We start from the raw sequence: 23,752 nt of genomic DNA on the forward strand, positions 1-23,752 counted from the left end.
CGTGCTGCGTGGTATGTCCGTGTGTGTGTGATCGACTGGCACGTTAAAACATTTGGCGGCAAATGCGGTGAACGCACGCACTCCACACACAACAAACACACATATCCACGAGACGAGACAGAGAGAAACAAAACGCGCGCGCGTATGCTACTATACTTCAAAGCAGAGAGCAATCGGCGAAACAACTGACGACGACGTCCAACAACGACGGACTGAGACGCTTCGAACGCTATTACGGATATACGCGGTCTATAACGCCGGCTTGCGTTGTGTGTGCGGCGCGGATACGCGGAGAAAACGGTTACCGAACGAAACGAAATACTGCACAATGTACGGCTTTGACGCGCGTATGCGTGTGTACAAATATACTAAGTATGCCGCATGCATGCGACGTGCACGTTTACGCGCGCAATCTTCGTGTGTGTGTGTGTGTGTGTGTATGTCGCCGTGGAGAGCGCGCGCACTTAGATGTGTGTGTGTGTGTGGGAGCCGTAGAAGTTGCTTGTTGAAGTGTATACGTACCGATCGTGTGCGGGTTGAGCGAATATGCGATGCTAAGCACTGTGCGAGCCGTGGTGAGCGTCGGGTACTGTGCACTGGCGTATACTGTACTACTGCTAGCTGCTTGCTATGGTGCTATGGTGCCTTGGCTTGCCTGCGCGCTGCCTGCCCGCTCTGCCCTGGCCGTACGTACGTATCAATGCTACGCTTGCGAGCCGAGCAAACGAACCGACAGACCCACAGCTAGCACCACTCAATGTCTATGTGTGTGTGTGTGCCTGTGCTGTGCACAAGGGGCCTACGTTGCTATGCTCGATCTGTTTAGATGTGTATGTGTGTGTGTGTAAACGCTTCGCATTTGTTTCAGTATGCTATGCCGTATGCCGTGTACTAGCCGTTTGTATACGTTGGGTATGGCCGCAATGGCCGCTTGCATGCTATAGGACGCGCCGATGCCTTGAATACTATATACACCTATATAGCGTGCGCTGCGATGGGCCCGCAATGGCGCGCGCGCGTTTTCTAGAAGCCGTTTCCCGTCCGAATTCCCCTCGTTCGACCAACGTCATCAATGAAACACCCGATGGAAATTGAGCGCCGAGGGCCTGGGGCCCGCGAATGTGGGCCCCATCGCCGCAAACCGAGCGAAAATGCTAAAATCGCCGGCCGCCCAACGCCCGACGCTTGCCATGCACGGCACGGCGGGCTTGGCGTGCTACATGCATTGCCTCCAATGGACGTCCTATGCCGTGTATACAGCGCTGTGGCGTACGCGTACAAACCATATGAACAAAGCAGTCCGCGACTTTACGAATAAATTTCGACATCTTCCCGTCGCCGAATAAACTCGAAATTATGCCAGAACACGCCCAGGAAAATCAGTAATCGGTGATAATTATGTCAGAGTTATCCACCGCGCGGTACGCTGGGTAAAAATTAATTTCGACGCGCTTGTCGTCTCACCAATGCTTTGCTTATGGCAGCCATTTGCTATGGCTTGGCATAGCCCGTATGCGGTGTATACGCGCTGCCGTGCTCGCCCGCCGTTCTAAAATTCGACGCCGCGCCACGAATAAAGCACTTTCCACGCACACCGATCACCCGAAACAATAACACATCTTAACGCAATCACTACATTAATTTCTCATTCTGTGACAACTATCTACTTAGCGAAATTTAACGAAAAATTCTTACCTGATCAGGCCTCGCACTAACTGAAGATAGAGCTTTGTATATTCGGTGACCCCACGCCACTTGCGCTCGGAACAAGAGTAACCATAGGGTCCGCCGCGCGCCGCCGCGATTGGCTCGTTTCGAATTTGCCGCACAACGCCAGCCAATCGCAGACGCACGCCGTCGTTTCGCTCACGATTCTTTTTGACAGCCAATAACATTTTCAGTTGCGCAATACGGCACGGCAAGTGTGTTTTTCAGCGTTTGTCGGTTAAAACGCGACGATTTATGCATATCCTAAGTTACCCACATTATCAATCTAATCATAAACGCCATCATCAGACGAGAATCTGCAAAAATAAAGCATTTGTCGGCGATTTTCCGTGTTGTGGACACATTTGACGCCGCATGACAGCCGCGTTCGGGCATACACGAGCGGCGACTTCGGGAGTTTTTACGCGGCCCGCTCGATGCGAACACGCACACCATCACAGCACACACATTATACGTACACGCGGTCGTCGTCGCACACCAAACACCACGCCGGGATGCATGCCGCGCCGCGCGCGTCGAGCCAGCGACAACAAGCATCGACGGCGCGGTGGGCGCCCACTTCGCGCTCGCACCGAATTCAGCTGATCGACGTTGCGGGCTCGTAGAGTCCGCGTTGCTTTGTTTCGTGGCATAAACAAATCGTATCGTTACCGCATATCAACAGATAATCGCCGAAAACAAACACAGTGTGAAACTTCCACCCGGCGTGCACCTCATTGACAAAAGCGCATAAATCGCGAGTGATAACAGTTTGATGCGATCCAGCGTGTTTCGGATGCATTTTCATCGTCATCTTCCATTGGGGTAGCGAAGTTTGTAAGCATGTGAGGTCACGTTGGTTCTGTGATCGCACGTGCACGACGCAACAGTATTATCGCGACGATTCAGTGCAATTTCTCCAAACAAAAAAAAAAGTAAAAGACTTTGATGCAACATGAACGGCTTCAGTGCCGGTGAAGAAGACTCGCAGGGTCCGTCGGACCACACCTGCTGCTTGATCGAGACCGGCGTGCGGTGCACGCGGCCGGCCGGTAATGCCGCATACAGCAACAAAATCGGCAAGTTTGTCCTGCAACGACGAATGCCACTGAAACCTGACACTACAGTAAGTTTACAATGTGAAACATATGTTTATAATCATAAATTGACGGTTTAAATCAAAAACAAGATCTGATTATGTTATTTTTGTGTGTTTAGGCTAAACATTTTTACATTTGTGAAGACCACAAGCGACACATTCATCAAGCACGTTGCAAACGACGACGGAAAGACTCCGAGGATGATAGCAATGAGACTGATACTGATATACCTGAAGTAGACTTGTATCAGCTCCAGGTGAACACTCTGAGAAGATACAAGCGACATTTTAAAGTCTCGACGCGGCCCGGACTTAATAAAGCACAAATGGTTGAGGTAGTTATTGAAAACTTATAAAATAATTTAAAAAATATTGAATTTTCTCGTTTTAGACGTTAATGGAGCACTTCAAATCAATACAAGTGAAGGAAAAGGAGGTCCTGACATTCTTCATCTACACTGTGAAGACAAACAACAATAAACTCGACCAGAAGAATGGTCTGAGCGGCGAGAATACGTAAACTTAACTTCACGCTAGTTTTCTACCGTTTTTTTTACGTAAGAGAACCCTTAAAATATCAAATTAATTTATTGCGGATTGTAATCCGTCGAATTTACAATTTTTCAATGCTTAATTTGTTGAAATATCAATTAATTTTTTAATTGAATCGTTTTACTTCATGATTTACTTCTGCTTATATTTTTATGTGTTGATATTCAATGAAAATGACTGCAATGATGTTTTGAAATTCAAGAGTGTATACCAACTGACGAACAAATGATTACTTATTTTCCATAACATAACGCCGAGTATTTTCCGCAAATATATTATGTAAATATATAGTAATACACTTACTTTCGACGACCTTTTGTCTTTTTTGTTAGTTTATCCGCGTTTAGGACGATTGTTGTTTCTTCTTCGCTGTCGCTGGTGTCCATTGCTAGTGTTTGTTTGCCTTTTTTCGCTCTTTGCACTAAAACAAAATAAAAATTATTTTATTACATAGAAAATTAGTCTGAATATCATACATTTCGCATCTTCTTCCATTGGAATAAGCTCGATATCAGGTTTAACGTCTTCTTCATCATCATCTTCAGCATCACTATGTAAATCCCATTTGTTGTCTTCTGTGTGCGGTGGCACTAACGCTGCGCTTTGTTTATTTATCTGTTCGACTACAGCTGGCATCAAACATTCTTTTTTGATTGTGTTTTCGGCGTTATCAGCATCGGTTTTTTCCTTCATCGCTCGCTTTTTTGATGTTTTTGTCGTCCAGGTGTTGAGATATTCGCTTAGAGCCAAGCGGTCTTTTTCATTATCGACGGAATCATCAAAGAGGTAACTTCCGCTAAATCCGGCCTGTTTACCTTCTTGCCGTGCTTCGGTATCTTCCGCTAGGGATTTTTTGATTAGGCTGATGACTGTGTTCGCTCTGGTTGCGGCCCGGTTTGTGGTTTGGAGGATTTGCTCGGGGGACATCATCGCGCTGCCGGCGAGGTGGAAACCGCAAAGTTCTTTGTAACTGTTGAGGCCTATCGTTAGCTGGGCTTCAGAGACTTGGTCTTCGAGGAGGGTAGGATCCGCAAGGATAATATCCCTCAAAAATTCATGTATTTAAGTTAAAAACAACATAATTTGATGGAAAAAGTGCGGTAAATAATGTTTTTCTTTATTTTATTTATACATGATATTGAATAACATTTTTTAGTTCGAGTTTAACTTGTTTCGCTTTGATAGAGTCGTCTAAAACTTGTTTTTACATTAATTTATCTTAAAATTGTTTTTAAACGATGTCTTTGATGTGAAACATGTTAAAATCGAACCAATAAATGTAATTCAATATACACATAAATAAAATAAAGGTTTTTAAAGGTTTCCTTACCCATTATTAAATATTGCATAAGAAACACAAACAGGATAATGATGTATAACAGTAGGAATTGAATCCCTTTGTGCATAAGTATGAATAATAACCTCTTCTCCATCACAAGTAACATCAGGCCGTCGAAAATGCGCTAAAGCTGCAAGTGCGGCTATAGATGCTGCATCCACAATATTTCCTTCATCATTCAATACATTACAGTCAACTCTGAATGCCCAAACTTTCTCATTGACTTTTATACACAATGATTCCAAGTCAACTGCTTTTGAGTCTTTTATACACTTCTCCAGCAGTCTGTTTAATTGTACAGACAAATCTGATGGCCTACCCACTTCAAATTGAGGTGCTGCCAGTGGTGACAACTCCAAATTTACATAGAGTATACCTTCGGATGGTCTTGTTGACTTTGGGACTTGTACTTCACAGGAAACTTGTGCCAACACCCTAGAGATAATAATTTTGTAATTAATAATGAAATATTTGCTGATTCGAGCATGTTTTTGGTTGGTTATGGGTGATAATAGGTTGTTACTCACTGGGTCTTTCCCAAAGCCACATGGCATGAACCCCAGTCACTTCCAAATTGAATTTTGAGTTCTCTGAACTCATCAAAGGCGCGTCCATCTACTCGCTAATGAATGAAAATATTATTGTTGTATTATATAGAAGGTGAAAAGTGTGAGACGGGACTTACTAGATTTTCTATAAGGCAATCTTCGGTGAATTTCTTTTCGTTGTTGGAAACTGTTGCTTCTCGAAACTTGGACATGTTTATATTTGGTTATGTTTAGGTTTTGTTTCATGTGCGTGATTGTAGGGAATTTGTTTTCTGCCCTAAAAGTTTATAAAGTTTAAAATCTTTAAATTTTAAATTAATGCATATTTAACAACTATTGAACATTATTAGCTATTGTTGCCAATATAACTATTAAATTTTAGATATTTCTTTAATTTCCAGGTGATTTATCTTTAATAACTACGTTTTTTTTATGTTTTAACCAAATTTATTGCAAAATCATTTAAATAATTAGAATAAACGTTGTAATACTAAAGATATCTTTAGCATTAATATAATAACAAGTTTAATTTAACATTTTTATTAAAATAATTCTGTTTTGGTTTCAAAAATAATCTTATGTTAAATTAAAAAAATGAAAGCGATAATAACCACAAAGTGCGCACAATTTAAATCACAACTCACTGTTATAGCGTAAGTAGCTAGCAATATATCGCACACTATTTAATTTCTTACCTTGAATTGCGCGTGACAAATAATTCACACCGATTTATCCATTCGTGTTGTACTTTCAGGTGACAACGTGGTGTGTGCACGCCGAGAGACGAAAACATAAACAAAGGTTAGGCAGTGATACACGGAATTCGAGCGCCGCAAAACTTGCATGGCAATCAACAATCAGCATGTTTGAGGCAGAATAGATTGTGCGGTTCCGCTGCTAGTTCAAATGCCTAGCAATCGTCGCATCGCATACTGGATGTCGGACAAAAAGTCCCAGAAAGTCAACTGGGATGAGTTCGAACGTGTTTGTGCCAAATATGGCTATGAACTTTTCAAGGTAAATATATAACAAATTTACATATCTACTATATAAAGTTCATCACGAATATTTATAATAAATAAATTATAGGTGGACCTGAACAATCCTCTTCATAATCAGGAGCCATTTACTGTCTTCCTGCACAAATTGACTGACATCATCGCTTCAGCTATTTGTGGAGATGAAAATGTAAGTTTTTCAACAGAAAAAAACAGTTTTATTGTTGTGTAACACAAATGATCATTTGTCACATCGGGATTAATAATTTTACTTATGATTCATTTCAGAGTATCATGATAATCTCTTCAATAGAATCTTATTTATCAGTGAAGCAAGATGTAATCGTCGTTGATCCCATTGATAAACTCCGCCAACTTCTAAACAGATATGACTGTTACAACATGATTAAATCCACAGATCTTCATCGCTCCGGCATTTTCACGCCAAATTTCTGCCAAATTACTTCAAAAAGCGCCAAAGACATTGCAATTCAGTTGAATGAAGCCCAAATAAGCTATCCGTTCATTTGTAAACCTATCTTGGGCCATGGATCGAAGAGCGCGCATGAAATGATGCTTGTATTCAACGCAGACAACCTAATTGACTGTCCGGTGCCGTGCGTAGCGCAGTCTTTTGTCAACCATGACGCTATTTTGTATAAAATATTTATTATCGGCGCGGCGCATTACTATGTGCAGCGGCCATCGCTGAAAAACTTTTACCCGAGTGACTGCGAGTCAATTCACTTCGATAGTGCGCACATTTCGAAAGCTGGCGCAAAGAATGTGCTCAATAAATTGGATCCGAATGAAGCGACGGCGCGGAATGACATCCTACCTGATACCAATGTGTTTCAACAGATTGTCACCACGATTCGGGATGCATTTGGCATGGATCTACTTGGAGTTGATGTTGTGATTGAGAATACTACTGGACAGTATGCTATTATTGATGTCAATGCTTATCCCGGTATTTTTAAACTTTATTTTACTTAAATTCATGATTTGATTTAATTTCTTGTTATTTTTATTTAAGGATATGATGGTTGTCCGGACTTCTATGAGCATTTATTAAAGTGTATTGATGCAAAAGTAACATCGAGAACTGAACAATCTAATGAGAAAACCGAGAAGACTGATAAAAGTTGTGAGTGCACGTTACATTCGGACACGATAACCAGTGAGAGACAGTTTTTAACGTCCGCTACCGTTTGATACGATTCTAGGACTTTTTCAAATATTTTATACATCTATTAGGTGTCTATTTATCTACACCTGTCTATTTTACACGTTTAGCTTGTAAGAAAACCAATTTACCTCTGTTTGTGTTGAAATTTGGTAGCGTTTGCATTCGCTGAATTTTTACACTTTTAATTCCAACTTGATATGAAATAAGTCTTGAATTGTTTCCTGTACTTAAGTTTTTTAAGTTTTTATTTAATTTTTAAATGTTTATTCCATATGAGATTAAAAATAAACGCGGTTCTAATGATAAAACTTTGTAAAATTTGAAACCTAAAGATTTACTTCTACATAACCTCAATAAAGTGTTTGCAAACATTTATCATCTCAAATAAACTTGATAAAAACATGACTGAAGAAGATATTATGAGTAATTTCATGAAAGAATACAATGAAATACGTAAAAACGCAAAATTGCTGCATTTTACTGACGCTGAAATCGATGAGATCTTCCTAAATGGTTTAAAACATGTCAAAACACCCAAATCTACAACATTTACAAAAATTACCAAAATTATCCTTAGTATTGTGTTAATTTCACTTGTGATTTATGTATTACTCTACATACATCAACCCACATCAAGTTTAGTCCTCCGAAACGTGCAGAGTTTCATCTATCCAGGCTTTAAAGTGATTAGAAACCTTGGTATTCCAATAATTTCTTTGTTTCCTGCACTTACAGGTAAATTTAAACGCTTTTAATAAGAATTCAATGCATAATATGTTAATATTTTTATAGCACTATATGATGAAACATGCCTAGTAGAAAATCCATACTTCCATGTCACTAATTTGGACTGTTATCCATGTGAACATGTTCATTCAGTGATAAACCTCACTGGATTATCCCTAAATCATTCATTTTACGAGAGTGGAACACCGTTTGTAATAAATGACCAAAGAAACTTAGTATTTTTTGCAGATTTAGTCAATCTGTATCAAGAAAATTCAATTATTTTCGACCAAAATGCGCCTTGGATGATCACATCAAACAATAAAAGCTTTAAACACATTGGAAATGTGTTAAACAATAATAATATACAATTCAGCAAAGATAATTTTGTTCATTGGCGTATTAATCGTATGTTACCAGCGAGAATCATAAGGAAATTATTCCCACGTCCGAGTTTTATTAGTGAATGGTCCGGACAAAGCATAGAAAGATACGTTTTGATTGACGGACCAAAAAGTCCAGGATATTCACTACCAAGCTTTGAATGCAGCTATGTTTTCGTCGTCCAAGGATCTGGGGAACGCGATATTATACTGGAAGCTACGCCAGAGTGTAAAGACAACTGCAGACGAATTCCAATTAGGTTGAAACCTTCTTATATTTGTAAGTTTTTTTTTACAAAACCTGTTTTCTTTGCGAATTAGGCTTAAATGTGACCTGCTTAACATTTAATAGCACTTACACTGATGGCAATCATTAATAAATATGGTAAATGCCGTCGTCAGACTTAAATACTTTTAAAATTAAGCTTAATAACTAACAACTCATGTTTTTTCATACTGAAATACGTAAAATTTTACCGAACGTGTTGATTACGCACGTTTGAAATTATAATTTTAAATTTTTATATACTCATATCACTGATGAAGTTTGAGTTGATATCTTTTTCTCTTTCATTAGTTTTCGAAACTTAGTAATAAATATTTAGCACATTTGGTTCTTTGTTACGCCTAAAACTATGTGAGTTATCTAATTTTGGTGTATTCCATATTCCAGTGTGGTACAACTGGTGGTACTGGAAACCGTTGAGTCTACCGGCCGAGAATTCCACCAACGTCTCCATCAGCTACGTTAGTTCGCACTGTTTGTAGTTCATATTGTGCTAGTCCTCTTATCTTAATAATTATAATTTCATACAACCCACTAACGTTTCGCTCATTTTGTTAATCATGTACATTGTACACATAAATGCAAATTCATTCGACGTAACAATAATCACTTTCACAATTCCACGAACAAACAAAAATAATAATTAAACAAAAATATAAATTCTTGAACAAAAGAAAGACGTTTGCAGTCGAATTGAAACTTCTCTGAAAACGACTTTGGACGTGGAAAATTTATAACATTAAAATAAATTTTTCTTAACAATACCTTCAATCACTCAATTTTACTCAAATTTCTTTCGTAATCTGTCTTTGAAGTAAATTGGCAGGAGTGCAACGAAGCCAAACGCTATTAATAAAGACATAGACGTCCAAGACACTTTTGCATCATCAGCAGACATGCTATGAAGTGTTTGTCCAGCTTGCAATGCAACAAATGATGGCGGCATCACACCGAGCAATGTGCCTAAAGCGAATGGTCGCAGAGGCACGCCGATGACAGGCGCTGTGAGGTTGATAAACCAGTTGGGCAGGAAAGGCGTCACGCGCAGGAATATCACATAGTTGAGCAAATTGTCGCTGTGTTTCGCGACGGTGGTCCCCCAGGCGGCTGCCTTCTCCGGGAAATATTTGTAGATGATACGTCTGCCCAGCAGATGCGAGATGAGGAAACAAAGTGATGCTCCTACTGCCGAACAGGTTGATACTAGGAACATCGCCTGCGGAAACGAAAATAGAAACCCAGAGAGCACCGAGAGGAACAGTGATCCAGGAATTGCAAATGTTTGCAAGCTAAAATACGTCTAGTTAAGGAAAAATGCTAAAAAATGTTAAAATTATGAACTTTGCATTGTTTACGATGTCTCCTAATAACTAATTCATAACTCATTAAATTAAATATTCATAGATAAATGAGTTTCACAACATATTACGCGTTGTTGAGGCAATTGTCGTTAAATTTTCATGTTTAAATGAATTATTTGCTTTTAAAAGGATACAATATGTACATAATACTGACACCAAAGTAGACATGGTAGAAATGATCGCCTTTGTAGCGGTATAATACAGTTCCTAAGTTTTTAGCATCTTCTAAGTTCCATGGAATCTTTATATGTTGCTTTTCCTCCCTAAAAACACAAAATATAACATAAAAATCCATAATTTCTTTGTTTATTATAAGTAGGTACTTACTCTTGTAACTCAGGAAATCCATTGTAAATCCACCAGAGGACAGCTAAAGTAGTAATGAAAATGCCCCCCAGGGCTATCACAGAAGTTCTTGTTGAATCACTTTGCTTCTTCAAAGAATTCACATCTAAAATCAATCAAAATAATAAATGCAGATTAATTTGATGCATGTAAAAGTGATTTACACCCAATTAATGATAAAGCAAACTTACACCGTGCAAATAAAGATCTTTCAGGGGATAATCTACGCCCGTAAAATTGTTCATTGTGAGGATTGTTAGTCAGGATGTGAGCACGAGTACGATACGACATTCTACCCTCAGGATAGTGCATATGCAAAAGCGATTGCGAGTAATAATCACTCGACGAGGAGATTTCGGTGGATTGTACGTAATAATCACCTTGTACATGTTGTCTGGTAACCATTGTTGCTTCCTTTTGTATGCACTTGTTCAAATGATTGTTGTTTTTCCTCCCTTTTGGTGTCTAATAGGATGTTGCACTAGTTTTAGAATTTAGTTAACATTGAACAGAATTTTCACGGCGTTTTAATTTCAGCAATTGTACGTTATTGCTGTCTCATTGCGAGTGTGAGCGTTCGAACTGCGACTAGCACAAGTCGATAACCGATTTTGAAATAATTTGCGCTCGTGGATTGTGGTTATTACAAAGTGACGTAACGTGCGTGGCACTCATTGGATACTGATTCAAGATAAGAATCAAATGATTCGTTGATTCAGAGTCTCATGATAGAAGCACTCCCACTCTTCTTTAAAATGGCAAATCATCAGTTTATCGTAGGCAACTTCTTATACACCAAAATGATGGCGCATTACATATTTCGCTTCCACAGGTAACATTTAGACATTTTTGTATGAAAACACGACAAAAAATTTGTTTATGTTATAGATGAACTTTATAATAAGAAGTATAGCTAGGTACAAATTACTTTTGTCGAATTGTTGCAATACGCATGATTAACATGTTTGAAGATACCAATGCGCCAATTATTTAAGAGAAATCAACCATTTAGCGCTTGCCTGTAAAAGCACACGAAATTGTATGTACAATCTATGGCGATTGGGGGCGGTCGGTACGTTGGTTTTGGTTGATCGGAGGATGATTCCTAAAGAGAACGGTTAAATATGCAAACACAATTTAAGCGACAGTCAAACCAAACATTCATCCCATAGAACTCTCGAATCATTTGTGTGACAGTACAGCTAGAATCTAAATTTCCAGGATTATATATTGAAAATTCTCTAATATTTACAATAATTTGTAAATTTCTAATCCAGTAAAATTACGTCAGTATAAAAGTATCTATATAAACTGAAAAACACTCATAATTTATTTATGTGCCAAAAACTAGAATGAATTTAAAGTTTTGAATCAAACTCGAAGAAATTGAATGACTAGGCTAGCAAATAACGAAAAATTCAAGCCGCCTCATAGGTAATAATCAAATGAATCAAACATCATTAATAGAATCGATGAATACTTACGAACCTTGTACTCTTTTACCTCTTGCCAACCTCGCACACATACACACAAACAAAACCCACCTACCATCAGTTGCGGTAGCCACCCCTGTAGCCGCCGCGCCCTCGCCCTCCTCTATACCAGCCGCCGCCACGCCCGCGTTGGAAATTCTGACTGAACTTACCACTCGGCGGCGTGTAGATCTTCTTGTCGCCGGTGAAGCCGCCGCGCTTCGCATTTTGATGGGACGCGCCGTTACTACTATTTTCGAACGTGATCGGCACGTGCCGTTTATTCCCGACCGCCGCAACCGCCTCCACCACAGGCTTCTGCTCCGCCGCCGCCTTCGCGGACGCCTCCTCTTTTTTGGTAAACGAAAGTGTTATCTTGCATTTGTAGACAGGCGGCGTGTAAAATAAGTCTTTGACAAGCGTTTGAATATTCGTGAGCAGCTGCGGGCACATCTCGCGGATACGTTTCTCTTCGGCGTTGAATACTTTATCCGTGGCGTTGAGGCTCAACACCTTTTTGCAGCCCTGTATGCCGCGGGAGAAATACAGTAATCGCGCGCGGAAGTCTTTCAAACGTGCTGGGTCTTCAGTGAGGAACTCTGGACACTGACGGGCAAGCGCGTGGAATGCGCAGAGCAAAGATTCGACGATGGAGAAGTTGAACTCGGGCATTTCGTTGCTGGATGTGTTCTCTGGTGGTTGCGGCATGTACAACTAAACAAAAATTAGCTTAAAAAAAAAAACAATTTATAATAGATCTGATTAATTTACCTGTAATACATTAAAGATGGTCTCAACTTGTTTCGTTGGATTTTCCAAACTGCCGCAAAACGGTGCCATTATCGCCAATTGCTGTGCAATACCTGTTTGATATTGAATTCCGTTATTCAAAGCGCCGATCGCCTCCCATTGATCCAAAACTTTATCGCAATAATATTTAACTAACTGTGTTGATTCATTTTTAGCCTGTATACAAACAAATAAATCAAATAAATAAATCGCATTAATTAAATTAAGGAAATAAATCTTACAGAAAAAAATGGCAAGATAAATTTGACGCAAGTTACAAGACGATTTGTGAAGTGAGCCTTTCCATTCGCTTGATACGGCTTAAAGTCCTTGTCAATTTCGATCTGCTGCAGAATAATTTGAGTGATTTCCTGTTGTCCAACAAACGACTTTACTAAATTCGTTGATACCAAGTAACTTATTAGCAATACAAACTCGTCAGCAATACAATTCTGAAATAAATCATTTTTGTTAATTTAAACACAAATTTAAATGTGAACAATAACTTACATTTAATGCAACTTTAATATTTGTAATCATCAAATCCTGAACCTCAGTAGTCATTATACTGGAATCTAATTGTTTAACTTTTGTCAAAATAAACTGAATACATCTATATCTCGCAATGGGTAGCAGATCTGGACTTTGAATGATCAGAAATACATTATTTATGACTGATACTGGATCTTTCTTCAATACTTCATAGAAAGCATTGGTAGCACATGTCTGTTCAGTGGGATCATCAACTCCCAGCATTTGTCCCATCACTTCAGTGATTTTCACCAGATGAGATAATGTGTCATTGCAAAAAGATGGAAGAGCTTTCATTGCACCAATTCGAATCTAAATATTAATAGAACAATTATTTTTATGTTGTGATAAATCTAGTTATAAAAAAAAACATACATTTTTGTCTTCATCTTCACACAAGTCAAAGATTGCACTGAGAGCTTTTGATTGTTGTGCTGGGAAAGATGAAAAGAATGTTTTGATAATATCTGTGCTAAGTTTCTTTTCCTTTGGACCAAGCCGTGTTGCCTTGATAACTTTTTCATATTCCTTTGAATGCTGCACAAACAGAAAGTTGATATTATTTGTTTATATAAAGATATGAATCGTGGCTTTGCATTTTTGACTTCGGTACAGACTCCATCGTTAACGTAGCCAGCGATTTAAGGTTAGGTGAAGCCGATAGCGTCCGCGCGTGTTATTTTAACCGCTTATTACCTCGGAGATTTTGTCGCCAGCATCTTTGAGCGTGTTGTAGATATCGTAAAGCTCCTCGACGTTCATCTTCGTTTGGTTGATCGTGTAATTGGGCCAAGTTCAATTCACTACTGGAGGAAAAATTGTGGAATAACAAAAATCGCGAACTAGTTACGCTCAGCGCCGCACGAAAATGCGATGATTGAATGCGGTGATTTGTGGGAGTGAATTTCTAGCTTCGGGTAACTTCGGCTTGGAAATCCTCCTAGTGGTGAAATAATGCACTACAATAAACAGTTTGGAAAATCTCCTATGTTAAAATTAAATAATTTGTTATTATTTATAGCGTTTTATATTGTTATTAACGATTTAAAATAAAGTTAATAATAATATAATTAAATTTTATATTGTCCGCTTCGTGGTTGTGTGTTGTCGTGTATTATCCCCATTCCTCGTGCTTCATCGGGATTACAGCACTGACAAGTGACAATCGCCGTATTTGTGGTGGTTGGTTGGGTTTGTGTTGGTCGGTGTCGGTGTTATCATCATGGGTTGTTTTACAGCTGTCAAAAAATGATGCGACCACGATAATGGAGTCGACGATATTCGAAAGGAATTGCAGTGAATATTTCGCCGATTCGCACACAACCCATGCTATGGATTAGCAGTCGAAATATGGTAAGAGTGACGCACACATCAGCCGCGCGCGCCCCGGCTCACCAGCAACACCCCATAACAGAGATAGCGCCCACCAAAAAGGGGCGCTCATTAGCCACTTTCTCGCATGTTACCAATGCTCTTTAACTAAATTTTCATCAACGATTCGAGAGGAATGAATGCGTACATGGTTTGTTTGTTTTAGGGTGCCAACATTTCCCAATTGGAAAGAGACATAGGTTCAGAACAGTTCCCAGCAAATGAGCACTACTTTGGATTAGTAAATGTAAGTTATTCTATTGCAATACAACTAATTTAACAAGCAGAGTTATATTTTTGTTGATTATTAAAGCAAGGAGTGTTATTTTATGTGTTTGATCAATTCTTATGACTGTTATTCTCATGAATTCATAGAGGTTTGAATTGAGCTATTGTTTTAATGATAATTGTTTAATATTAAGTGGAATTTTTGTTATTTCCCTTGAAATAATAGAAATAATGTTGTAGTTTAGTATTATCAACCATTGCACAAAGTTTTGCAATGTTTTTTTGAGTAGTTTAGGAATAATAGATTAAAATCTGTGATTTTACACAGTTTTTCTGTAATAACTTTAAAAATTTAAGTTTTTTCTGTGTGCATACCTTTTTTCTTATTCAAATGTACTGTATTGTAAACTTTTTCACTGATTAATTAACAATACTCATGTATTTTGTTTACAGTTTGGTAACACATGTTATAGCAACTCGGTGCTACAAGCACTCTACTTCTGTAAACCATTCCGAGACAAGGTGCTAGAATACAAAGCAAAGAACAAGCGCACCAAGGAGACGCTGCTCACATGCCTCGCCGACCTATTCCACAGCATAGCCACCCAAAAGAAAAAAGTCGGCTCGATTGCGCCGAAGAAATTCATCGCGAAACTGCGCAAAGAAAAGGATGACTTTGACAATTACATGCAGCAGGACGCGCACGAGTTTCTCAACTTCCTCATCAACCGCATCAGCGAGATTATCCTCGCAGAGCGACAGCAGGCGCAGCACGGTGGTGGCGGTGGCGGAGGACAAAACAACGTCACCGCCAATAATGTCAACAAGGCGAAACCGGGCGAGAATGGCACGATACACCCGCCCACGCCGGCGCCGGAGCCCACATGGGTGCAGGACATCTTCCAGGGCATTCTGACCAACGAGACACGCTGTCTCAACTGTGAGACAGTCTCCAGCGTCAACGAGTATTTCTTCGATCTGGCAGTGGACATAGAGCAGAATACGAGCATAACGCATTGCCTACGCTGCTTCAGCAACACGGAGACGCTCTGCAGCGAGAACAAGTTCGAGTGTGACAACTGCCGCAGCTACCAGGAAGCGCAGAAACGCATGCGGATCAAGAAACTGCCGATGATTCTTGCGCTGCACCTCAAACGCTTCAAATACATGGAGCAGTACAACCGCCACATCAAGGTTTCACACCGTGTGGTCTTTCCTTTAGAATTACGACTATTTAATACTGTAAGTTTGTTTTTTTGACAGTGTAGCGGTGAATTATATTATTATTTGTTTTAGTCGGACGACGCGGTGAATCCGGACCGGCTGTACGACCTCGTTGCGGTCGTTATCCACTGTGGCAGTGGGCCGAATCGTGGCCATTATATTAGTATTGTTAAGAGTCATGGATTTTGGTTGTTGTTTGATGATGATCAAGTTGACGTAAGTATAAACAGAGTTTTACACGTAGTTTTGAAAATACTACTATGGAAGTAATAATTTTGTGTAATAACTGATGTTTTGATTGTTTTGTAGAAAATTGATGCATCAACAATAGAAGATTTTTATGGTCTGACGTCAGACACGCAAAAGTCGTCCGAAACAGGCTACATACTATTCTATCAGTCGCGCGAGAGCTTATGAGTGTCGGCGAGAGCTCCCGCAGGCGGCGGGCCGAAGGCGGGTGCGAAACCTAAGCGTACGCCGTTCTCGTTTGCGTTCACCGGGCGGCCAGCACCGCCTTCGCAGCCGTCGCCACCGCCGCCGGCCTAGCAGCGTCTCCCGACGCCTCAACCGCGGCGTCGCGAACCAAAGAAACAAACTACAATTTTTACTACACGATAAACCTAATCAAATCGACGCGCCGAGCGCCCCCGTCGCGCTCCGCGTTTTTTGTACAAACAAAGCATAAACAATTGGCGCGGCGCGCGCACGAGTCGTGACCGCCGCAGCCACATGAACAGTTCATGAGGGTTATTAGCAAAATTTTTCGCTCATTGTAATCATCAACAACTCATCGTTCTAAACAAAAGTTATACTAACGCAAAGACACGAACACATACACACAAAACACACCCACATGATGAAACAAATCACGTACGTACTCTATCTTCTTGCCATCGCACGCAAAAACAAAACGAAACAATAATGAGTTGGTTTGTTGATAAAGGCGCCACTAAAACTGCACTCGAATTGTTGTAGAGCAGTTGTGCGGTGGCGATTTTCGTTCGTCCGGAAAATTGTGATGCGAAGTTTTCGAGGTTTTAATATCCGGTATTAATAGGAAAACATGTTTGTCGTTCGCGTTATATTTATTATCGTCATTTGCTCCTACTCCAATCATCGCCGACACCTTAAAGCGCAGCTAAAAATGACCGCAATAAACGCAGGAAACGTCGACGTCAAATCACTACAATCACAAGCAATACGTTTCTTACTGAGTTAGCGCGAGTTGCATGCAAAGCCGCACTGATTTTTCATACATTGTTTCATTGAAGCGAGCGAGCGCCGAGCGCAATTTGCGAACAAAGCAGCCACACAAACCGCAAACATTGTTAGAACGATACTGATTTTTGTATTTGTGCACCTAATGCGGAACAATGCGAGTCAGCGGAGACGATGTGAGATGAAGTAATGTCGGAACGATTTAACAAATGATGAGAAACATGAGGACAAAGAAGATACACTTTTGTTTGGTTCCACTCAGAGTGGAATTCTATTTTTATTCTGTACATATTCGTTAGATATTAATATAAAGTAAAGGATTTAATTGAAATTTTATGAATTTTTTGTCTTTGGCAACTTTCCTTACAATTTATCGATATTGGTTTCGTACGTCTTAAATTATGTTTCAGAACTATTTAATTATGCAATTTAGAAAGATAATACAAGCAGTTCGGCTACTTTCATCGTTATTTAAGCAAATACTTTATTCCTTTAAAAATGAAAGTTAACTTCAAAATTGAAATACGTTGAAACTGCTTTAGGTTGGCTACACTGCAGCAACAAAGAATATAACCTAAAATATTCAACATGTACGGTGTTTGCGCTTTTCATTTACGCCATAGGTTTACGCTATGGTTTACGCTCACTCAGCTAAGTTACTTTAAACAAACACTAGCACAATACAATCACAATGGAAAATTAATGTAAAATTAAGTTTAACGGAAATCATACAAATTAAAAGGAAAGGAAAAAAAACATTTTGATTATATTACAATGGATAACAGACCTAGAGGTCGTGCCGCCTTGAAAGAAGCTCTTTTGCGCTCACTACGTCGCCCTGGTGAAGATGAAACCGCTTCAACTGCGTCCCCGGAACCTTTGGCGCAGACAACTTCGGCACCTACAGTTTTAAAACCCAAGCCATCACGCGCTGAACTTATCCAGAAACTGCTCAGACAGGCATCTAGTGCAAATTCATCTACATCCACACCAACAGAATCACCTTCTGTACCAGTATCTCAAGTAACTCAGAAAATAGAGAAATTGCAGGTAACAGAACCTCAGCCATTCAAAAAAGGGGAAAAGTGCAAATCTGGTGCTGTAATTGGCATTAAAGCTAATTACATTCATATGAATTGTGATAAGGGCAAGGGTTTCCATAGGTATGAAGTAAAATTCTCACCTGATGTGGACAGTAAGGCGGCCCGTCATAAGTTGATAAAAGCAATAGTACCTGATCTTGGAGGTGTTCACATTTTTAATGGAATGAATGATTTGTACTTACCAATGCAGCAAAACAATGAAAGGCAAACTTTTGAAGTCCAGCATCCATTCAATCCAGAAATGATTGTTCAAATAGTTGTTATCTACAAGAGATTAGAACCTCCAGGTATGCTAAACAATTAAAATAACTCTAAAATACAGTTAATAGATTATATGTTTTTCTTTAATTTGTTAACACAGGAAGTAAAGATAGCATTCACTTTTTAAACGTGCTATTCAAACGAATCATGAACCAACTGCAAATGATACAAATCAATCGTAATTACTTCGACTTCTCCCTAAAAAAGTGCATCCCACAACACAATTTAGAGATTATTCCTGGGTTTGCGGTCGCCGTGGATGAAATGGAAGGCGGATTGATGATATGCCTAGACACGTGCCATAAACTCCTGCGTAAAAAATCCGTCTTAGAACTAATATCTGATATCAGGCGCAATTTTCCGAATGATTTTAAGGGAAAAGCTACCGATGAGCTGCTCGGACAAACCATTCTCACAACTTACTCGAATATGAATTACATCGTCGACGACATTTTATGGGATATAACTCCAACTCATACATTTGAAACAAAGAGTGGGCCAGTTACTTATATAGACTATTTTAAGAATCATCACGGTGTGGAGATTACAAACCACGGTCAACCGCTTCTTCTGAGTATGAAGAAAAAGAAAACTGGTATAGCTGGTAAGGAAGAGACTTTTAAAATTTGTTTAATTCCGGAATTATGCAATTTGACCGGCATTAGTCAAGATCTAATGAACCGCAAATTCTTGAAAGATATGGCCGAACATACTCGCCTGACTCCAGCGAAGAGATTTGATGTTTTGAATCGGTACATCCAGAATGTCCGATATAGTCCAGAAGCGAGTAAAATATTGAAAGACTGGGGATTGTCTATAAATGACGGTGTTATCGATTTGAACGCTAGGGTGTTGAGCGATAATAAGATCACATTTAGGAACAGGAAGATTGATACTTCTAATGTGGCAGATTGGGGGACTTCATGCGCTCGAGATAATTTGATTAATCCTATTAATATGACAAGTTGGATTGCCCTGTGTACAGATAGAGATGTGGGATTGCTAGAGAAATTTATTGCTCGCTTGTGTGGATTGGCCAAAGGATTTGGTTGTGTGATAACTCCGCCTAAGATAGTCAAAGTCGGGAAAGGAGCTGATATGAATTATAGGGAGGCTTTGGAACAGCACGCCAATGACAATGTACAAATCTTTCTTATAGTGGTACCCATAGCCCGAGATTCGCTTTATAATGTATTGAAGAATACAACGCTTGCTAGAAAAGGTATTTTGAGTCAGGTGGTGAAAGTGGGTACTTTAAACAATGACAGAATTGCCGGCGCGGTTACGTTGAAGTTGGGATTGCAAATGCAGGCGAAGCTAGGCGGTAGTTTGTGGGGGGTTGTCTTTCCGTCGATTTGTAACGATTTTATGTTTTGCGGTATTGATACATTCCATTCCAAAGGACACAAGAAGAGTGTAGGTGCTTTAACGTGCACCATTGATGAGAGACAAACTAGATATTATACGGGTTTGGCGTTTCAAGCGCATGAGATTGCGGATGCGTTGAAATTACACTTTAAAGCTGCTTTGGAAGCTAGGAGGGATATGACTGGAAGATTCCCGTCGGTTGTGTTCATGGTACGTGATGGTGTAGGAGATGGACAGTTGGAACATGTGAGGGAGTATGAAATGAAGCAATATTTGAGTGTAAGTTTAATTTATCAACGTTTAGTTTATGTTTTTTAATATTTTTATTTGATTCACAGGTGGGAGCTGATATTGGAGCAAATTTCAAGTTTTGCTTTATTGTTATCCAGAAGCGAAATAATACGCGTTTCATGTTGGTACAAAACCAAAACCCGCCGCCTGGCACCGTTGTCGATCACACGATTACACGCAAGAATTACGAAGATTTTTATTTGGTTCCTCAAGCGACACGCATTGGTACAGTCAGTCCTGTGCATTACATCGTCCTGCACAACGATTCTCCTGATTTGAATCTCGAGCGCATTCAGAAGTTGTGCTTTAAATTATGCCATTTATACTACAACTGGACAGGAACAGTTTCGGTACCTGCACCGTGTCAATACGCGCACAAAGCTGCTTATCTCATTGGCGAACACATGGAGCGCAAACCTTTGGACAGCCTGAATGACAAACTGTATTACTTGTAGACTGACTTTGATTTTTAACTTCACATTTTCTTATTCATTCATTCATTTATGTTTTTAATTTGTTTGACTCAAGGAACGATTTATTTGCTGTTTATTAATTTAGAATTACGTCCTCAGAAATGTGATTGTATGGTAAAAATGCCATATGTAAATGAAGTTTAGCAGCCAATAATTACCTTGAATCTAGTTACCAAATAATGTTAATTTAGTTCTTGTCTGATATTTCAGAGAAAATGACTTGTATCTTTGTTAGGTCGGAAACTTTTCGGACCACCCTCGTATAATGTTACACTAATGCTATAAATTTACAATTTAAACTTTTAAGAGAATTATATATTATATTTTTATAAGCAACGTTTATTAATAAAATATTCTTGTGTTCTTAAATGTACATAAATCATAAGAAATTAGAATACGAGTATTAAGCCATTAACTGAAAGTGTTACTGACAAGTTATTCGCCGGGCTTTAATGGAGGAAATTGCAAATTGCTGCTTTTCATCTTCAAGAACACTTTCAAGTCCTATTTTTCTGCTTTAAAAACGAAATAATTGAGAAACACAGGCTGAATAATTCTGAGACAGTTGGCTGCAACTATCCTACTTTGTTAGTCAATATTTGTATAGTTCCTAAATTAGTTGCTTTGACGCTGATACTTCCTGTTAATTTTTACTCAAGGTTTCCATATCATTTGAAAAAAAGGCTAAATTTAATAAATAATACAGTTGTGCCAAATTTAGTACCCTATAATCCAAGTCAAAGATTGTTTTGTGATTAGCTAAAGAAAGAACGAGATACAACGACATTACCATCATGTTAGAGCGGGTGAGTTCCTCTACAAGATGCATACCCCTCCTACCTACCACCCTTTTTAGAAGTGCCCCAATATGCCCTTCAAAAATTAACAATTTTAGGAAAATTTGAAAACATTGTGTGGAAAACACTCTGTATCTAGTGAACTAATTGATTTTCTTAGAGTTTCTCCACGCCAGAATAGAGTTAGAAAGTTCCTTTACACAATGAGTACCCTTTCAACCTTCCAGCTTTTCCGGAAGTGCCATAAAATGCCCTTCAAAAATCAGCATTTTTAGGAAAATTTGAAAACAAGAAGTGGAAAACACCCTGTATCTAGTGAACTAATTGACTTTCCTAGACTTTCTCTACGCCAGAATATAGTTAGAAAGTTCCTTTACACAATGAGTACCTTTTCAACCTTCCAGCTTTTCCGGAAGTGCCTTAAAATGCCCTTCAAAAATCAGAAGTTTTAAGAAATTTTGAAAAAGTGAGGTGGAAAACATCCTGTATCTCCGAAACTAATTGACTTTCTTGGAGTATCGCTACGCCACAATAGAGTCAGGGAGTGTGTCTACACGATGCATACATAGAGTCAGGGAGTGTGTCTACACGATGCATACATTTTCAACCTTCCAGCTCTTTTGGAAGTGCCCTAAAATACCCTTCAAAAATGAGTAATTTTAGAAAAATTTGAAAACATAGTGTGGAAAACACCCTGTATCTCGTAAACAAATTGACTATCTTCTAGTTTCTCCACGCCGGAAGAGAGTCTTTATACCTTCCAGACCTTTCAGAAGTGCCCTAAAATGCCCTTCAAAAATGGACAATTTTATGAAACTTTGAAAACACCTTGTATCATGTGAACTAATTGATTTTTCTGACGTTTCTTAACGTCATGTTAAAGTTCGAAAGACCCTTTACACTATGCATACCTTTCTAACCCTATAAACCTTTTGGAAGTGTCTAAAAATTCCATTCGAATATCGCTATTTGTGTCCAATAAATTTCATTTTTTGGTCGAATAACAGGGTCAAACTTTTTTTAATAAATATTTTTCGGTCGAAGAACAGGGTCGAACTTTTTAGCGATTATGACAAGAATAAAAAGGTCTATGAAAAACGAATGCATTTTTTTCTAAAATTGTAAATAGGGTCTAAACAGTTAATGTTAACAAAAAAAGTTAATAAAATAAACGATGTAGAATTAAATTATCTATCAGAATTCGATTAAAAATTTAATAAAAAATAATAGTTTCATGCATAGTACGAGTACAACTCTTCTCATGTTCTGCACTACCACACTGAAAGTATCAGTGCGTACAAACAAACAAGTTTCTTTATCTCCTGCAGATTTGTGCGGTTGCCACGCGGTTGGCGTGCGTATCACGTTAGTCTTATTTTTGTCGTCAGGTGATCTGGACGCACATTTTCCTTACAATATTTTGAGTTCCTTAATTTGTTGTCACGTTATTACTGTTTCTAAATGCTCCTTCGATTGTGCGCGAGTGATGTGCGGCGTTAAGCGCGGATTGTACACACGCCGAGGTAAAGCGCGAGAGATGACCATCTTATTTTGCATCAAGGTATGTTCTTGCATTTCTTCAGCCATGTGAAAATCAAATCCATTATTGACTGAACTTGTTTTTACTTCAACCGCGTGGTCTATAACCACACAAATAATTTTTGTCTCTGTTTCAATACCTATCGTTGATTTACAATACGTATTCATTACATTGTTTTGTTTTCGTTTAATGTACAAATTAAAAGATTAAGATTGTCGTGTGCCGTCGGTTGCGTTCTTAATTCTTTGGCGGCTTTTTCCGGCAAAACCCGCTACCCACCACTATTACATACAATTTTTAATTCCGAAAATAAGAAAGAGAAATCTTTTGCCTTTTTATGATAAAATCTTCTTTTCAGCTAGTGCAGCTTTTGAAATAATTGGAATTTTTTAATTCTGTTTTTGGATTTTGAAAGATAATTTACTTCTTAATTGATTATTTAAGCAATTATTTTTCTATCATTGACGGTTTAGATCATATTTGCAATTTTAATCAAAAAAATGGATTTTTACATGTCATAATGGCTTTAATCTACAATTGTGTTACATGTTTT

At 38.9% G+C, this 23,752-nt stretch overlaps 8 protein-coding genes across 9 annotated transcripts; 5 read left to right on the forward strand and 3 right to left on the reverse strand.

The window, feature by feature from the left end:
- Positions 1-1,872: 1,872 nt before the first annotated feature.
- Sap30 (SIN3-associated polypeptide 30) lies at positions 1,873-3,648 on the forward strand. Its single transcript, XM_065302884.1, has 3 exons — positions 1,873-2,833; positions 2,926-3,141; positions 3,198-3,648. Exons 1-3 carry the CDS (start codon positions 2,663-2,665, stop codon positions 3,324-3,326), a joined length of 516 nt encoding a protein of 171 aa, XP_065158956.1. The 5' UTR covers positions 1,873-2,662; the 3' UTR covers positions 3,327-3,648.
- Rrp45 (exosome complex component Rrp45) lies at positions 3,376-6,071 on the reverse strand. Its single transcript, XM_065302877.1, has 6 exons — positions 5,941-6,071; positions 5,383-5,522; positions 5,225-5,319; positions 4,689-5,132; positions 3,835-4,403; positions 3,376-3,779 (listed from the first exon to the last, which is right to left on the reverse strand). Exons 2-6 carry the CDS (start codon positions 5,455-5,457, stop codon positions 3,658-3,660), a joined length of 1,305 nt encoding a protein of 434 aa, XP_065158949.1. The 5' UTR covers positions 5,458-5,522; positions 5,941-6,071; the 3' UTR covers positions 3,376-3,657.
- A 58-nt stretch (positions 6,072-6,129) lies between these two features.
- Positions 6,130-7,740, forward strand: LOC135792259 (inositol-tetrakisphosphate 1-kinase-like). The gene is made up of 4 exons (XM_065302878.1): positions 6,130-6,262; positions 6,335-6,433; positions 6,532-7,213; positions 7,280-7,740. The coding sequence occupies exons 1-4, from the start codon at positions 6,152-6,154 to the stop codon at positions 7,456-7,458; spliced, it is 1,071 nt and encodes a 356-aa protein (XP_065158950.1). The 5' UTR covers positions 6,130-6,151; the 3' UTR covers positions 7,459-7,740.
- A 26-nt stretch (positions 7,741-7,766) lies between these two features.
- LOC135792260 (uncharacterized) lies at positions 7,767-9,591 on the forward strand. The gene is made up of 3 exons (XM_065302879.1): positions 7,767-8,167; positions 8,225-8,821; positions 9,215-9,591. The coding sequence occupies exons 1-3, from the start codon at positions 7,834-7,836 to the stop codon at positions 9,307-9,309; spliced, it is 1,026 nt and encodes a 341-aa protein (XP_065158951.1). The 5' UTR covers positions 7,767-7,833; the 3' UTR covers positions 9,310-9,591.
- stas (Transmembrane protein stas) lies at positions 8,792-11,264 on the reverse strand. Of its 2 annotated transcripts, none has more exons than XM_065302881.1 (4): positions 10,914-11,264; positions 10,516-10,639; positions 10,323-10,451; positions 8,792-10,116 (listed from the first exon to the last, which is right to left on the reverse strand). In XM_065302881.1, exons 1-4 carry the CDS (start codon positions 10,936-10,938, stop codon positions 9,609-9,611), a joined length of 786 nt encoding a protein of 261 aa, XP_065158953.1. In that variant the 5' UTR covers positions 10,939-11,264; the 3' UTR covers positions 8,792-9,608. The 2 variants fall into 2 exon arrangements, with proteins under 2 accessions (XP_065158953.1, XP_065158952.1); XM_065302880.1 differs by lacking the exon at positions 10,914-11,264 and adding an exon at positions 10,725-10,907.
- Positions 11,265-11,405: 141 nt separating this feature from the next.
- On the reverse strand, positions 11,406-14,209 carry cass (apoptosis inhibitor cassowary). The gene is made up of 6 exons (XM_065302874.1): positions 14,022-14,209; positions 13,701-13,862; positions 13,305-13,637; positions 13,037-13,246; positions 12,777-12,971; positions 11,406-12,719 (listed from the first exon to the last, which is right to left on the reverse strand). Exons 1-6 carry the CDS (start codon positions 14,085-14,087, stop codon positions 12,084-12,086), a joined length of 1,602 nt encoding a protein of 533 aa, XP_065158946.1. The 5' UTR covers positions 14,088-14,209; the 3' UTR covers positions 11,406-12,083.
- Positions 14,210-14,497: 288 nt separating this feature from the next.
- On the forward strand, positions 14,498-17,697 carry Usp12-46 (Ubiquitin-specific protease 12/46). The gene is made up of 5 exons (XM_065302422.1): positions 14,498-14,678; positions 14,863-14,943; positions 15,378-16,166; positions 16,221-16,364; positions 16,458-17,697. Exons 1-5 carry the CDS (start codon positions 14,652-14,654, stop codon positions 16,563-16,565), a joined length of 1,149 nt encoding a protein of 382 aa, XP_065158494.1. The 5' UTR covers positions 14,498-14,651; the 3' UTR covers positions 16,566-17,697.
- A 243-nt stretch (positions 17,698-17,940) lies between these two features.
- AGO3 (Argonaute 3) lies at positions 17,941-21,241 on the forward strand. Its single transcript, XM_065302421.1, has 3 exons — positions 17,941-18,756; positions 18,831-20,377; positions 20,437-21,241. The coding sequence occupies exons 1-3, from the start codon at positions 18,141-18,143 to the stop codon at positions 20,842-20,844; spliced, it is 2,571 nt and encodes an 856-aa protein (XP_065158493.1). The 5' UTR covers positions 17,941-18,140; the 3' UTR covers positions 20,845-21,241.
- Positions 21,242-23,752: the final 2,511 nt, after the last annotated feature.

Source organism: Atheta coriaria, unplaced genomic scaffold (genome assembly GCF_025399875.1).
Source record: "Atheta coriaria isolate IRGN ID8LTWV9N9 unplaced genomic scaffold, Caltech_Dcor_3.1 hic_scaffold_5_pilon, whole genome shotgun sequence".
Taxonomy (NCBI): domain Eukaryota; kingdom Metazoa; phylum Arthropoda; class Insecta; order Coleoptera; family Staphylinidae; genus Dalotia; species Dalotia coriaria.